The sequence below is a fragment of the Seriola dumerili genome, unplaced genomic scaffold (genome assembly GCF_002260705.1).
Source record: "Seriola dumerili isolate Sdu_G_001 unplaced genomic scaffold, Sdu_1.0 BDQW01000668.1, whole genome shotgun sequence".
NCBI classification, from domain to species: domain Eukaryota; kingdom Metazoa; phylum Chordata; class Actinopteri; order Carangiformes; family Carangidae; genus Seriola; species Seriola dumerili.
The window spans coordinates 559,803-575,856 of NW_019174923.1; the positions used below are offsets into that span (position 1 = coordinate 559,803).

Here is a 16,054-nt window from a genome sequence, read left to right on the forward strand (position 1 = left end):
TTCCCTGAAGAACAAGTTGACATATTGAAATTGCTTTGCTTTGTCTGATCAAGTCAAATATGTTCAGTTTAAATAGGCAGTTAAACAGTTGGTAAACAAACATTACCCAAGATGCTAGTTTTCTGACCCTGTTTCTCTTGATCTGGGTTTTTTCCAGGTCGAGTGTGAACAGTTTCCTAAGATAACTACAGACAGTGCTCCGGTTCACCACTAGTGGAGAATTTAAAATGAAAAGAGAAAACACAAGTGGTAGATAAAAACTACTTTTTTTTTTATTTGGAAGGAGTTTTCTGACCCTTCCAACATATTCCACGTTATATCAAATACAACACACATTATGGTCGCGCTCACAAAACATAAAATTTTTTCTTCCTTTTTTACATGTTATGTACATTTTTTTTAAACATTTTTTTTTACAGTAAGCTTATTTTGGTAAACATGAACATCCATTCATAATCACACATTTCAATGTGTCCATGCATCTACAGTCTGATATTGTAACACTACAATGTCATATATGTCACATTATAATTGTGTATGTACGTAAGTAAACATACATTTGCAGAGTACTGTATATATGTAAAGCACTGAGTATAAAAAACTGTTGTAGAAAAAGATTGAGGATGTGCTAGTGTTAGCTGGTATTCAACAGTGAGTTAACCTCATGACTGACATCCAGTAAGTTCTTCTTTGTGCTTCACTATTTTTCCTGGAATGTGTCGAGCTTGGACACAAACAACCGCAGAGAGAACATGTTGGAAAAAGACATTCAGATGTATTGCCATCAAGCTGCCAAGATATATTGCAATTTTCCATTTTGCATTATTACGATATGTTTTTTTTTTTTTTTTAAACATTAAAGAAACCAACAACAAACTGAATCAACACAGGCACTTAATGATCGCAACCTGTCACTTGGCACACGTATTAGATATATATGTAACAAGTGAAACACAGGTTTACTCTGAAACATGGTGACCACTTTAAAGCAGCTACAATTCAGGGGACAAACACACATCCAGCGCTACTGCACAATGAGGACTCATCACTTTCTGCATTTGAGAAAGCTGGAAGGGAAGAAGGCTCCTTCGCCATCACTTCCTGGCGAGCCGCATAGACTGTCTTCTCCGCAGCTCATGTCCTCACAGGAGTCCTCACTGCGAAAGAAGAGGAGGTCATTCATACACAATACTGCGCTTAAATGCAAAATCCACCCCATATAAACATGAACTATTGTCCTTCAGAGTTGCAAAACAAAAGGCCGCTGGTTTTGTATTCATCCTCCCATTCTGTATTCCCTTTTCAGTTCTTTGCTGATCAAACTAAAATGCTGATATGGTATGAATCAAAAAATATGTGGTATATATAAAAGTTTAACTGAGATTCTTAAAGATGATTAGCTGATCATTTCTCTGCAGAAGAGTCACCACTTTGTTAGTCCCTGTTGAACCACAGCAACACAATCTGCTGGCAGTGCTACAGTGGCGTTACAAATCATTTCTCTCACAAGCAATCTTTGTCTGAATACAGACAACAGCTGCAGCGAGCACAGTAACAGCCAAACCTTTCATTTTAATCTTTAGATTTAAAATGAATTAGCGTTAATTAGCTACAGCTGATGTAATCCGCTGCTGGTGATGTTTGTTCATTTAACCAGCACCAGCCACAGTCAGCTTATAATAAGAAGCTGCTACCTTTATGTTTTTCTTTGTTCTTGGTTAATAAAAAAAGAAAGAGTGCGGAAAAATGTAATATTTGATAAGAGGTTGAAGCCTATCAAATCTGGGTATTTTGCTGTCTGGGAACCAAATCAAAAAAAAAAAAAAATCAAACCAGCTTTTGGAAACCATCCCTGGTTGTTGACTGTAAAAAAAAAAAAAAAGACAGATAGAATAAAATGAAAAAACTGGACTATTAACCTCTCACTCTCATTCCAGGTCCCCTCAGGAATAGTTGGCAGACCCGGGACACTGAAGTGATTGGCCTGGAGATTCTGTGCCGTTCTCCTGGACACAATCCAAACCAGCTTTTTGTTGTCTGGTTTGCTACATTCGCTCGAGCGGTACTCTGTCATGCACTTGGCCACAAGTTCCTTCCAGTGGAGCAGCTCGCTGTCACTGATCTGTGAAAACGACAAACAGGAAACAACTGAGACACTGCAGTCTCAAAATACACTATCATCAACAAGTCTAGTGCTGTATTTTTCCACATACAACCTTTGCACATGGACAGGCAGTGAGACCATCATGCCACATTGCATAATTTCAACATAAGCATTTATGATACAAGGCAAAGAAATGTAAAAAATCCTGAAACTGAAGAAGTCAAGAATGAGAACTTTAGCATATAAACCACATAAGAGACTTAAATGCTGCTCAACATGGTATTCTGCCATTGCTTGAAGTGAGAAGTGTAGTAGTAGTGTTAAAATGTGGTGAATTATAGACTCTCAGTCTGAAAACAGTGGACAAAAAAAATTCCAGAGAAATATCATGCTTATTTATCAAGAATAAAATTAATACAATTTAGAAGAAATTTAACATCAGACACAATGGGGAACATGACACAAGAGCTGAAAAAATTAGTCCATTCATTGATAGTAAATATATTTCTTCTAGTCTTCTATGATCTACATCTTTCCGTTTTGGACAATTTGTTGGACAAAACAAGATATTTGAAGACATTATCATAGTGTCTAATAACCTGTGATAGTCATTCCTCCCCTTTTTTTATACCTTTAGATATCTTTGGAATTGCTGGACAATCTTCAACAAGGTGATGGACTGGAGAGCTTCAAACTCTTGAGCAATGAGTGACAGTGCCAGCACTGATGGCTGTGATGGAGAAAAACAGCAGATTAATAAGTACCGGGACTTAATATGAATGCTGCTATGCTGAGAAATTGTCGCCTGTGAGCAATTCTTACTTTGGCTTTAGAGAAAACAAGCCGGCATAAGCAGGCTTTTAGCTGGGCTTCCAGTCTCCCAATGCTTGGGATCTCCTCCCTTAAAATATAGAGGGAATCCTAATGTGATCCTTCTAGTATAAACCTCATGCCAAGCAGAATCGATTTGACCAATGCATCACACACATACACAAAAGTAAGTCAAAGAAAATGAAACATTTACCTTCCAGCAGACAGGGATGTAAAGGCTGAGTAGTAGAGGTGTAGAAAGGTTAAGGCTGTCACTGCTTCAGGCTCCACACTGAGCTTCTCTGAGATGATCTTCTCCATGCGACAGAGGTCTGACACAGTGAACTTGCTTTGGCTGATGCGAATGAGTTCATGGGTGGGTGAGACATTGCTTTCTTCCTCAACCATTTTGGCTGCAATATGAAGACAGCAGACTCCAATACAGGGCAAGTGTTTGGGCTGCACCTGTCACATTAACACAACAGTGATAAGTGTGAGTCAACATCTCATGATTCAAGGTCAAACAAGGTTGTTGTTGTTGTTGTGGCAATGGTGTGGGAACGTGATATAAAACATGCAAAGTATGTAGACTGAGTTTACAAAACAATGTACAGGTTCATTTTGGAACTTGACAAAATATTTTACACTTAAGTTCTTTATTAAGTTCAAACCTTCATAATGGTGAGGAATCGGTCAAGCAAATTGACAGCTTGAACAAATGTTTGGGTGCTGTAGCCAAAGAAACTGGTCAGGCCCCACAGCTCCTCAGCTCTGATGTCCCTGCATTTCGCAGACACTCCACTGTGTTTCTGAAAATGGACCATTACATATTAAATGTACATAAGTGGAGCAAACCCATATGCCTGCACAGACAGCCAAAAATTTAAAAGTAGGTCAATGGGTTACCTCTGTGGAAGCCGACTCCATCAGCTTCAGACCAGTCTCTCTGGGAAGAAAGTTGTACTCTTTAGCACAACATGACTTCAGCTCTTTCAACAGCAAGCTGTCAACAGCTTGAAGATCCCTCATCCTGGAAAAAAACATGTTTCAATGGTTCTGCATTGTGATCCAAGACAAAATCCACAACAACTGTCTCCCTACATTATAGAGTGAGGGGATGAGAGCATATAAATATGGTCTCGAAAACCCCACCTACTGGGTGTCATGTATCCTTTGAAAACTCCCCCACCTCTCTCCGTCCCCACACACACACACACACACACACACACACACACACACACACACACACACACACACACACACACATAAACCGCCCAAAAACCTATAAACTGATCAATGCGAATAATAGCAAAAAAGCAAAGGCAAAAGTAGTTAAACGCCATTAAAATCACATTCAATCGTGGCATTAGTTTATGCTGAATGAAAATATGTACTGAGCAACAGAAACAGAAACTAGGTCAGGTAATCAATCATAGCATAAACACCCATATTTCAGAAGAGGTTGAATTAATAGACTCGGATTTTTAAACTTACTTCGGCTCTGTGGAAAAATAAAATCCAGTAATACCAAAAAGTTAAAGGCTTCACAAACACAAATAACGACAATGTTAGCTAACTTAGCTATCCTGCTAGCGTAAACCAACAAACCGTCGTCTTACCTCGCCCAGAAGCCGCCGACGTGCAGGATAATAAAAGTGCTGCGACTTAATTACACCTCTCAGTTCTTCATGTTTCCATTTTTGATAACAATGAGGGGCGGTAAATGTTAAAAACAAGATCCTTGATCCCCGCAGAAAAGATGATCCGCCCAGAATAAACAAACAACTGCTGACCTGGTTGTAGACTACATTGACCATCATGCACCACTGGAAATGCTTTGTCTTGCGTGGTTGCGTCACAATAGTGTAACAAAAAGCGGGTGTTGACCGGTGTTCAAACTATCGTCGTTATCGTTACCTTTTCAATCAATTTCATGTTATAGAACCATGTAACGTTTAATTTTACGACAAACGAAGCCAGTCTGACAATGTTATCAAGCTGTTACCACCATCGAATGCATCGAATCAAGGCTAGCCAGGAATTAGCAACGGGAAGCTGTTTCCATGGTGATGAAACTAGCTAGCTGTTTATGTTATTTTAGAAAGTGGTTGCGGTTATTTTATATAGCCTAGCTTGTAAATATTTATATCAATGGCTTTGTTGCTAAAGTGAATACAGATGTCGGGGTTTCAGCCCTCTGAGCCTCAGAGTTTGGGGCTTTCCAGCAATAATGGCGCTCACGTTTTACATTTTGAATCTCTACCGAACCATATAAAACTAACACAAGCTGCAGCGGGAACAACGGGTAAGCTAACTTAGATTTAAGTTAAGGAAATCATGTTTTCGCTTTCTGTGCAGGTTTTTAAGTAACTGTTAAGTCTGTCAACAAGTCATCTGTTAACCTTTTTTAGAGACTCATGACACCTCGCTTCGGCTGAGATTCAAAAGTCTTACACTGGATGAACTACCCATTTCATGCAGACATCACAAAACATTTAACATAAAATAGATAATGGAAGCTTAAAAGCTAAACAATAAAACACAGTCCAAACCAAAAAAAAGTCAACATCAAAACTCCTGAATACAAAAATAACACATTTATGATTCAAGTAAAATTTCCTGTATAACCTTTCTTGACATTTCTTGACAGTGAGGAGCTTGACAGACGAACCAAGGAAACCCAAAGACTTCAAGAAGAGGTGGAAAATGCAACCAAAGTAGCTTTGGAGAGGTTTTGCTGCACATATGGTATCAATAGCTCACCTGGACAAAGCTGCCACAACCACAGTGAGTACAAGAAGTGTCACCCAAAATGTTTATGTAGCAGGAGCCAGACAGATGAAAGTAAGGGCTTATTTATTTTTATTTTTTCACAACATCCACATGTAACTCACCTGAGTGTTACATGTAAAAGTGAAGGTTCATATCAGTTATCTAGGTGATTTCATTTAAGACAACACTGAATCTAAATCACTGGACTTGATATCCAGATGTGTAGGGGAGAAACACTTTGGAAAGCAAAATGTTTTAAGAAGAAATCAATATAGGCAAAAGCCCAGTAACTGTTAAATGAACACATGTTTCACCAACCCTTAACTTTGACAACATGGACAGTGTACTGTATATTTTAAAGTTCTTGTGCTCTTTTGGTAGATGACCCACCTGGGGAGTTCACCATCCTTCCAACCCACCATCAGGCAGTGACTCCGCCTCTTGTCTGTGGTGTGGAAAATTTAAACCAGGAGGTGTCCCAAAGGCAAATCAGCTCTCCTGAAAAGGAGGTGTTGGAAAATGCAATAGATGACTGTCTTCAACAGCTGTCTGACTTGCAGCTCAGCAAGGTTCATACTTGACTCTTCCATGAATCTTCTCAGTTTGATGCTGTCTGAATGACTGAATACTTTGTCTTTATAATTTATTATTTTCTCATACACAGACACAGGATCAACATGAACAAGAGACATTCAATTTTGACAAAGCCATCATGAATCTGCAGACTAAGCTGCATAAAGTCCAAATGGAAAAGGATGTCCTGTCTGACCTCAGGTGAACACAGTGATGCAATTTTACTTCAGTAAAGAAAGTTTTAAAATCTTTTTGACCCACAGATCTTTTTATTTGTAGAGTGAAGGATTCGAGGAAACACGTTGATCAGATGGAAAAGATGCTGTGCATGTTGGAAGAGCTCCAAAACATCAAAAGGGCCGCGGACCAAAAGCTACAGGAGACAGAGGACGAGGCAATGGCGCTTAACAGGAAAGTAGAGACATTGGAACAGATTATGAAGGAGACGTACTCTTCTCTGTTATCACATGATAAACAATGTGGAAACAGCTCCATTACAAGTCCTAACGTCGCCACTGGTTCAAGACAGCTGTCCCCAGCTGCCAAGTTAACTGAGGATTTTAACAAAGAGACACAGAAGCTACAGGAGAGACCTTTTTTGGTAAGTACTAGATGTCAGTTACAGATGATGTTCACTGTGACTGTACTTGAGACTTTTCCTCCCATTGTGTCTGATTTTTTTTTTTCATCTGTTTTATGGCAGTCAATAGATCATCCGGGGAGTGAAGAATGCAGTGGAGTAAATAAGCAAAAACAAAGGTAATTTAATGTAGAGCTGCAGTGATTAGTTGATTAATCATTTAGTCAATTAGCAGAAAATGTGAAATCTATTTTGATAATAAATAAATACATTTTGTCACTTTTGTCAACATTTAAGCCAAGTATTCTCAGATTTTCACTTAATAAATGTGAGGATATGGTCATTTCTTTGTCATTTATGACAGCAATACAAACATGTTTCGGTTTTGGGCTGCTTGTGGGATAAAACAAGGAATTTGAACACCTGAGTGCACTGGATTGGTGAAGTTCATTGCTTAAAGAAGGATGTGAAAGTGCAGGCAGAAAATGTTTTTTGTTAACAGACCACAACAATAAGCATACTCACAGCTGAATTAAATTATTAGTTTTAGTAATAAAATAGTCATTGACCATAGTGCAGGTTATTTCAAATTTCCCCACTGTGGGACTAATAACGGAATATCGCCACTAGAGCTACCATACCTACCTGTTCCATATTGAATTATGGTGTTTTACTTTTGTTTTCCTTCCAACTAAGAAAACAAACAGAAAATATGCCTAAAGTATCAAAAAGTATGTTGCCTTCCATACCAGTGTTGTTAAGCACTCTTCATGTTTCTGTCTTAGAATGAAAGACTTGATTGCAAGTCTTGACCAGGAGATGGCACTGTTGACTGACAAACTGAACTCATCAAGATACAACAGTGTCAGCTTAAGTGTCAAGCTGGAGCTGTTAAAGTAAGTGCTGTTCCCAAAACATGTCAGGCCTGTTTGTTCTGAGAGGAGTTTTCAGTCTAAGGCTTTCTGACTTAAAAGTTCAGACAATGTTGAATTTCTGAATTCATGTATTCATGTATTCGTCAAAACATATCATTTCTATGCCCAGGAAACTTGCAGAGAGACAGACGTCGTTGCACCAGTGTCAAGTCAGTGAACTTGAGTCAACCCTTTCCAGCCATAGAGATAAGGTAAGGAATAATCTACCATAATATTATGAGGAGCAATGTAAGCTACAATTTACTGAGGCTGTTAAATGTAAATATTAACCAGCCATACTTATCTGCTTCACTAGATGTTTAGATCAGTATGACCAAAGTGATTTGAGGATAAGACAAACAGCCACCATGTGAACTCACCACGTTTGTGCTGGTGTTTACTTCTAATTATTATTATAAATGTAATGAATGTAGTGAAGCAACACTGGTGGAACTCCTGTCCTGTCAAGAAAATGAGGATTCGTCCTATGTCAGAATGAGAACTAAAATAATTTTTTATTTGGTTTGCGAATGTCATTTGTGAAATTATAGGTTTGCTGTCTGGAGCAGCAGCTCCTTCAGGTTCAGTCTCAGCTGGTGGATGCCCAAAGAGAGAGAGAGCGATCTTTACAACAGGCAGAGGAGTTTCAGTCCCAGCTTGGCCAACTCAAGGTGCTGCAGGAAACCATGAATATGAAACCAGGATTTTGTCTCTTTCTTTTGTTACTATACCTAAAATCCTCATATAGATGCATGTTTACATGAAAGACCACAGTTAAAAGTGGAAACTGAAGTGTCAGGTTATTGGCACTGCAGGCAAATGGATCTCAACACATACCCAGTAAAGACACAGAAACCTATTGGAGTAAATTAGAAGCTGTAGTTACTTGTTGATCACTCAGTCCATTAAAAATTTAAGCTTTTCATGTCCTTGTTCTTAAGTCCAAGGAGCATGTTCATTTTGGTGAACATACTACAATGCTTCCATCTCCATGTGAACATGTAAATTGAGGTGTAACTGCTCAGAAGGGTTTCCTCAAACGCAGGACATGTTTTATCAGTCATCTATTGAAAAATAACACAAGATGAAATGTCAAGCCAGTTTCTCTCCCATCATTGAGATCATATTTCTACACAATGTCAAAAGATTTATTATTTTTTTGTCCTTTTTAAATACAATCTCTGCCTCCTGCTTTATCCTCCAGAGGTGCGGTGAGCAGCAGCAGTGTGAGCTTCAGGTGGAGGTAAAGGCCCTGAGAGGACGGGTGGAAGAGGCCAGGGAGCAGCTTCGCAGAAGTGGGGAGGAGAAAAATTGCCTACAGACCCTGCTGGATCAGAGGGCCCAGGAGGGGAGGAAATCCCAGGAACTCCTGCGGGAGAAAGACAAAGAGCTCCAGCTCAAGCAGCAAGAAGCTCAGCAGGTAAGAGATCATGTATTTCTGTACACGACATGGGTTTTTAGATTAAAAAACCATGATCCGGTGATATCTGTCTGTTTTGATGGCTCACTGAATTAAAGCTAAACTGATTTTTCCAGCATCTGTCCTGGTTGGAAGAAGCTCAGAGCCGGTGCCAGACCCTGCACGTAGAAGGAGAGACACTGAAGCTGAAGCTTGATGACCGAGAGAAGCTGACAGCTATGCTACTTTTACAGATGGAGAGCAGCGTCCAGATGCACAGCCGCACCATCGACAACCTTCACCAAGAGAACAGTCTCCTCAGCAACCAGCTAAACCAGCAGAAGCTGGAGATTCAGCAGCTCGGGGTCAGGAACAAAATTATGATGACAGACTAGATTCCTGAAGTTACTTTCCCTTATCAATTCATTGAATTTATAATTTCTCTTCTTCCCATTGACTTTCATATGCCACATACTTTTCTACATCAACACTAACTTTACTTTCTTTTGAAAATCGTTCTTTCTTCCTCCCTCTTGTGCCATATACTGATCAGGCTGAGTTAGACCAGAACAAGTCAGACCTGGCTACTGCAGAGCACGAGAGGCGGCAGCTACAGGCGTCTGTGGCTGAACAAAGTCAGCGTGTCCAGGAGGAAACTCTGGAGAAACAGCAGCTCACCACCCAGATGGAGATCCAGCGTATCCAGTTACTCAGACTCACTAGTGAGTTGAGCTTTGCTGAATCTGTATTACCTTTGAAGGGGCAGAACTTTTCATCACTTGTCTACTTTATCAAAGTAAAGAAGTCTTAGCCCAACAGGTGAAATCAGGTGAAAGTGCTCTTTAATATCAGTTTTACGTGGGGGAAACAGTTTACATGCAAGTTCTCAAGTCAAATGTGCCTTTTGGCAAAGATGCAAAACACCAAAACAGACAGTTACCCAATAGTTAACACAATAAGTGTAATTGCTTACATAAATGTCAGATTTATTTCATTCCTAACTTGGACAACAGGTGATGCAGTGAAGTCCACACAAGAGCAAAACACATCCATAACATCAGAATATAATATTTCTCTCACAACTTATAGGAGACCAAGATTCATCATGTAACTCAAACTATGGTTAGGAAAACAAACTCACTATATTTTCCTCATTGAAATTATAAATAGTTTTATATCTCTAGTTGTTAACATGACCTCATGGGATTAGTCAGACACATTAATCGTCTAACCACACATTCTGATGTGTATACATTTATACACTAGTTCATGTCAGTTAACACTTTATATGTTTTGAATTGATAATATATAATCTGCAATCAACTTGATGTATGAAGCTTTCATCTGTCTGTAACTTTTTTCTCACCTCCTATTCCATGCTTTGGAAATATATTCAGAAAACATTAAAACATTGTCCAAAATATGTTCAATTAAAGCTCCATCCTCAGCTCTAATCAAATCTGAATCTGGAACATTTAAAGCCAAAAAACATATTTGTCTTATTCGTCTTATTTGTCACAAACAAAGAAACCAACAAACCCATACTGTTCTAAATTTCTGAAAATTGTGCAATCATGTAAAATCCTATTAGTCATGGTATAGTCAGCTTTCAGTTTGTGTCAAACAATGATATGAAGGACACGAGAATGAAATTAATTTGTTTTCTGCCTTGTTCTCATACATAGTAAAATACTCATGTGTTTATTAATTACCATGTAATATAGTATTCCATATTGACTTATTGTATGAAGTCAAGTAAACCCCACTGGTCTTCAGGATTTTTGTTACCTCTGAACAGCAGATTAGCATAACCAGGGCCTTTCATGCACCAGGAATTCTGGCTCCCTCTGCAACGCTGTTTCTAGAAAAAGTTCAGCTCTCACAGTTTTTTGCCAAATCAAATGATCTTCTTGTCCTGCTGTGTTAGAAATACAAAGAGCCATGTTTGGTATGTTTACATTGTCAACCAAGCCCTTCCATTGTTGCCCGTGTTTGCTTAGTTGCTAAAGTGTATGTCTCACTGTGGATATAATTCATGTGTTTGTGTGGGCATGATTTCAGAGGAGCACAAGGAACTGCAACGGCTACACAGCTGTAAGAATGAGGAGCAGGAGGGTGTGGTGCTGAGGCTCCAGAGTCAGCTAAGGAACGCCCATGATGAGCTGGACCAGGTCAGGAGCACCCTTAGGACCCTGGAAGGAGCCGATGGACATGGTTAGATCCACGTCATTATTTAAACTGAGACTTAATTAAAAGCTCTCATGTCCAAAGAAACATCAGACAACATTCCTCTGATTTGCATCCAATCTGCTTTGAAGTGGAACGATATCAGTGATTTACTTTGGATCCTAATGAAATCAAGGAATGTTGACAATGTCTTGCACAAAAAATTATTAGTGTAGTTCAATGAAACTGCAAATATACATCATCCTCAGCTGCATTTCAGTCTGAGATACAAGCTGACATGTAGAAAGCCCAAGATTAAAGCTCTGTGATATATGCTCCTGATGTCTCGTGTGTGTTGCTCTTTCTATCCTCTTTGTGTCTCTGTGTCCATTTGTCTTGTGGATTTGTGTCCACCTCAGGCCTCCAAGTGGCCATGGACATGCAGAAGGAGATCACTGCTAGAAGGGAGCAGGTCGACTCTCTGCAGGGCAAAATCCAACACCTAGAGGAGGCTGTGGAGAAGCTGTACCAGGTGAAGAACTTAATGTACCAGTCACAGTCAAGTTCATTCACTTGCTTCTCTCATGTTAAAGTTAAATACATTTTACACTGACATTTGCTTCACGTCTCTTGTTCTCACTGTCCAGGAGAAGCGTTATCAGAGCCTGGAGAGCCACCGTCAGATCCAGGAGCTCACCTTCGTCAGGGAGGAGAAAAAACAACTTGCCAGTGAGCTGGAGGCCCTTCGTTCCAAAGACCAACAATTAAGGGACCGGATTGGCCAGCTGGAGACAATCCTTCATAAGGTGGTGCTCATTTACCCTTTTACACCTTTATTTCAAACAGCATATGGCTTTTAAAGAAAGTAGAGAAGAGTTTCTGGTCAGAGTAGTACACACACACACACACACATTTGTATGAAAGTTTATTTAAACTTTCTAAGGAGAAAGGATATGAATTTGTACTAAAATGTATTTTGTTTTAAAAAGTACATGCTCATGGTCCCCTGGTGGCCTTGAGGGTCAAGTGCAGACCATGAACTACAACGTCCCTGGTTCACACCCGTTTGCGGTTTATTTTCCATCTCTCTCGCCTGTCTCAGTCTTCTGCCCGTTACATGCTGTCTAATAAAAGCATGAAAATGCTAAAAAAAAAATGGTTTTAAAAGGTCTTAAAGGAAACAGTTTGGTGATGTGCAAATGCTGTACAACAGAAATACCGACATTATCTCAATAACTTTTTACTATCAATAACTTGTTTTATTATAATTGTATATTGTAAGTGTCTATGTCACTTTTTTCCTAAACAGCTATTATCAAAACAGACAATTCAAGTGTATATATTTAGGTTAAAAAGAATGACCTTATCAGCCCTACCTGCCTCTGTTTGTCACCATCACTGTGTTATTTTTTCAAATACATTTGTATCTTCCCAAAGATGACAGAAAGCTTCGCAGGCTGCCAAGATTTCATCCAGCTGCAGGAGCAGGAGTTTTATCGTCTGAAACTCCAACATGCCCTTGACCTGAAGGTAGAGCTGATTACATTCTAAAAGTCTCTTTGTCTAAGGGAATAAGGGTTAATCCACTTTGTACACAATATTCCTTATGTATGTAAAAGTACATCCATATTTTATTTAGATGCTTCATGCTAAGCTTCTCTTGCATGTTTGATAGTAATGCCTTAGTCAAGTCATGTTTATGCTGACTTTCATCAAGAGAACTTGATGAAACACCCTTTAACAAACAAAGTTATAACCAATTTCTCCTTTTCTGTAGGAACTCCAAGGTCAAAACCTGCGCGCAGCTCTGAATGTACCTCCACCAGACCTGGACTCCCCGACTCCAGCAGCAATCACTACTCCACCCTCTTCCCAGCATGCCTTCAACACTCAGATCAAGGTGCAGTCAGAAACTCCCTATATCTTGCTTATCTCCTACAGTTCCAGCTCATCAAGTGCATGTGTGAATCGTTGTTTATTTGGCAGCTCAGACACAAGCTCAGCACATCTGCTCGGCCTTTAAATCAAAAACACACACACAGCGTTACATTCCTGTGGTACGGAGAGAAACCAGAGTGTAAATATTTCAACACAGCAGTGAAATACTGTTTGGTATGTTTTGTCTTATAGTATCATACTGCAATTTTATGTGCGTTTGCTGACTTCAAGCATGATAAAAGAACCTGTGAGATTGTCATGCATGCCCTGGTTTCTCTGTTCAGATGCATGCTAATCAAACAAACTATTTATAATATTGACATCACCACAGCACTGCACTGACATCGCCTTTCTCTCCTCTCTCCTCCTTTGGCTGCTGAAGTCAAAGAGGCAGCAGGAGAGCCCCGCCCGGGAGCTCAGGTCTCTTGTCAGAGAGCTGCGAGGAGTGATTTCAGAGAACCACAGACCACACACTGATAACAGCGCCGCTGGCAGCTGCTTCCACAGGAGGAGGTCTGCACCGGAGAGAGTGCACAGAACCACATTGTACGTCTGGCTCCATTCCCACACAGTGCAAGGATTAACTTCGTTCTGAGGCTAGCTTAGGTCACATCTGACAATCATGTGATGCTGCTAAGTGAGCAGGAAGCTGCTGGAGTGGAGGAGGAGGGAGGATCTATACATGAGTGGTTTCATTGACCACACTGTTGCTGTAATATACCGTAAAAAGAAGAGACAAGCTGTTCACCTCGTATACTTAAAAACTCCCAAGTGTCTTATCTATGTATCTGTTATGGACTCATGGAATGTGATATGTTCTTGTATCTTCTATGTCTCACTTTAAATTTTAATATTCCCCAGCACTTCCAGCAGCACCGACAAGGCTGAAGACGTAAAAACTGGCTCCAGATTGAGAACAAAAACCTGTGGGAGGTAGGGAGAGCGGCCAAACCTAAATAGCTCAATGTAGCATCTTTTTTGTTTGAATGCTGTGAGCATGACGTGCCTCAAGGCTACGACATGGTCACACCATCTACCCATGTGACCTTTTACCCCCTCATATAACATGGAAGACACGGCAAAGTGCTGCAGGCTCTGTAATTGCGATGTAATGCGTGTCTGTTTGTTCATGCACTGTGTACAGCGAGCCACATTTCCTGACAACAGCTGAGCTGAACGGGAAAATAATCAACAACAAATCCTTCAGTGAGAGTGAGTTTTCATCACCAGCTTGTCATTTTCATGAAATCTGTCAAAAAGATGCCCTTTTCCCAAATGTATTCCAGTTTCTTGTTAATCCTTTCACATAACATTAGAGCTCCAACAACTAGTCAATTAATTGAACAGAAAATTTAATTTAATTAATCATTCAAGTTACTTTCTGAAGTTAAACTGGCAACTGTTAACTGGTCAAATATGAGGATTTCCTGTTTTTTTTGTCATTGAAAATAGATTTTATTTGAGATATAGATTGACTTTGAAAACAGCTAATTGAGGAAATTATCAGCAGATTAATCAATAATGAAATTAATCATTAGTTGAACTCTTACATAAAATAGACTCAATAAATACAACAAAACTGTGGACTTTTTCCAATATCAGTATTTAATTCTCTAACATTGAGATTATGATTTATCCAGGTCGTGTTATGTCGAGTCCAGAAGTGAAGTTCACATCCTCCCCAATGCTCATCTCACTGGGACGCAGGTCACCCGTCCACTCTCTCCTGACATCCGACCCAAACAGCTAAGACTAGCACGACTCATCACAACAGACCTGAGGCTGGCTCCTCGTTGCAGTAAGTTGTTGATATTGTACATCTTATATACACAGTTTATCATATCAATACGAACACTGTGTGATAGATTGTGTTTGAGCACACTTCAGATTTATTCAAGTAAACATTTAGATTAGTCTGTGGTAGAAAAAAAATATGGAACATAATTAGAAGAGATTTTAGTTAACAAGAGCCACAGGCTGAGTCATTTGTGGGGTTTTTTCTCATGATACTGTATCAGTTCAGTGTCTGTTTCAAAGACTGAGATGGCAATTTCACACTGTGTTAGTGTGAAGGGAAAGCTGGACAACATCCACACAGAAGTCAAATACTGACAGTTGATCGATAACAGATGATAAATCAGACAGACATTTTGTCAGATTGATTATTTCATCCACTGTAGCGCTGCAAGAAATGTCATAACACACAGTCTGAGGAGTCAGGAGGATGTATTGAGGCAACTGAAATCAATTGCAACAAGAGGCATTTCCTGTTAAATTTGCCCTGCAGCAGCTCACAGACCTCATCATTTACATAAAAATATCAAGATGTTAAATAGATCATAATCTGTGTAATCTCCGACCTCAGAATAAATTTAATTACTTAATTTTTTTTGTCTTACAGAAAGCTAATTTTTGAAAGGCTCACCAGATGAAGTTGGATGTCAAAAAAGGTTTTATAGAAATCCACTATTAGCTGAATTGTCATAATTTATTGTCTAATTAAAGTGTTTTTATCTTAAAAAAAAGAAGTGTTTGATCAGTTATTTAAGGTCTGGAATGTTATCAAATAAAATATAAAGTCTCTATAGTCTAGGTTCATACACATACACACTGTGTGGAAATACAATGAAAGCCACTAGAAACCAGAGTCAAATTCCTTGTATGTGTAATTATCCTTTGTTAGTAAAACTGATTCTGATTCTGCCAGTGCAACAGGCAGTCAGGGTATCTGCTGGTCTCAAAAATTTTAAAAAGCTTTGAATTCAGTTCCCTCAAACAGAAAACTTTAGAAGGTATCC

General features: G+C 39.3%; 2 protein-coding genes across 2 annotated transcripts; one reads left to right on the top strand and one right to left on the bottom strand.

The window, feature by feature from the left end:
• Positions 1-250: 250 nt before the first annotated feature.
• Positions 251-4,698, bottom strand: LOC111236519 (cyclin-G2-like). The gene is made up of 8 exons (XM_022765277.1): positions 4,534-4,698; positions 3,821-3,944; positions 3,586-3,723; positions 3,129-3,379; positions 2,927-3,005; positions 2,736-2,834; positions 1,920-2,122; positions 251-1,157 (listed from the first exon to the last, which is right to left on the bottom strand). Exons 2-8 carry the CDS (start codon positions 3,941-3,943, stop codon positions 1,046-1,048), a joined length of 1,005 nt encoding a protein of 334 aa, XP_022620998.1. The 5' UTR covers position 3,944; positions 4,534-4,698; the 3' UTR covers positions 251-1,045.
• Positions 4,480-15,750, top strand: ccdc158 (coiled-coil domain containing 158). The gene is made up of 20 exons (XM_022765179.1): positions 4,480-4,508; positions 5,565-5,701; positions 6,068-6,255; positions 6,351-6,460; positions 6,539-6,860; positions 6,963-7,018; positions 7,625-7,735; positions 7,884-7,965; positions 8,958-9,185; positions 9,329-9,517; positions 9,706-9,874; positions 11,214-11,366; positions 11,738-11,850; positions 11,966-12,124; positions 12,756-12,848; positions 13,096-13,223; positions 13,659-13,802; positions 14,118-14,189; positions 14,401-14,468; positions 14,897-15,750. The coding sequence occupies exons 1-20, from the start codon at positions 4,480-4,482 to the stop codon at positions 15,004-15,006; spliced, it is 2,661 nt and encodes an 886-aa protein (XP_022620900.1). The 3' UTR covers positions 15,007-15,750.
• The last annotated feature ends 304 nt before the right edge of the window (positions 15,751-16,054 follow it).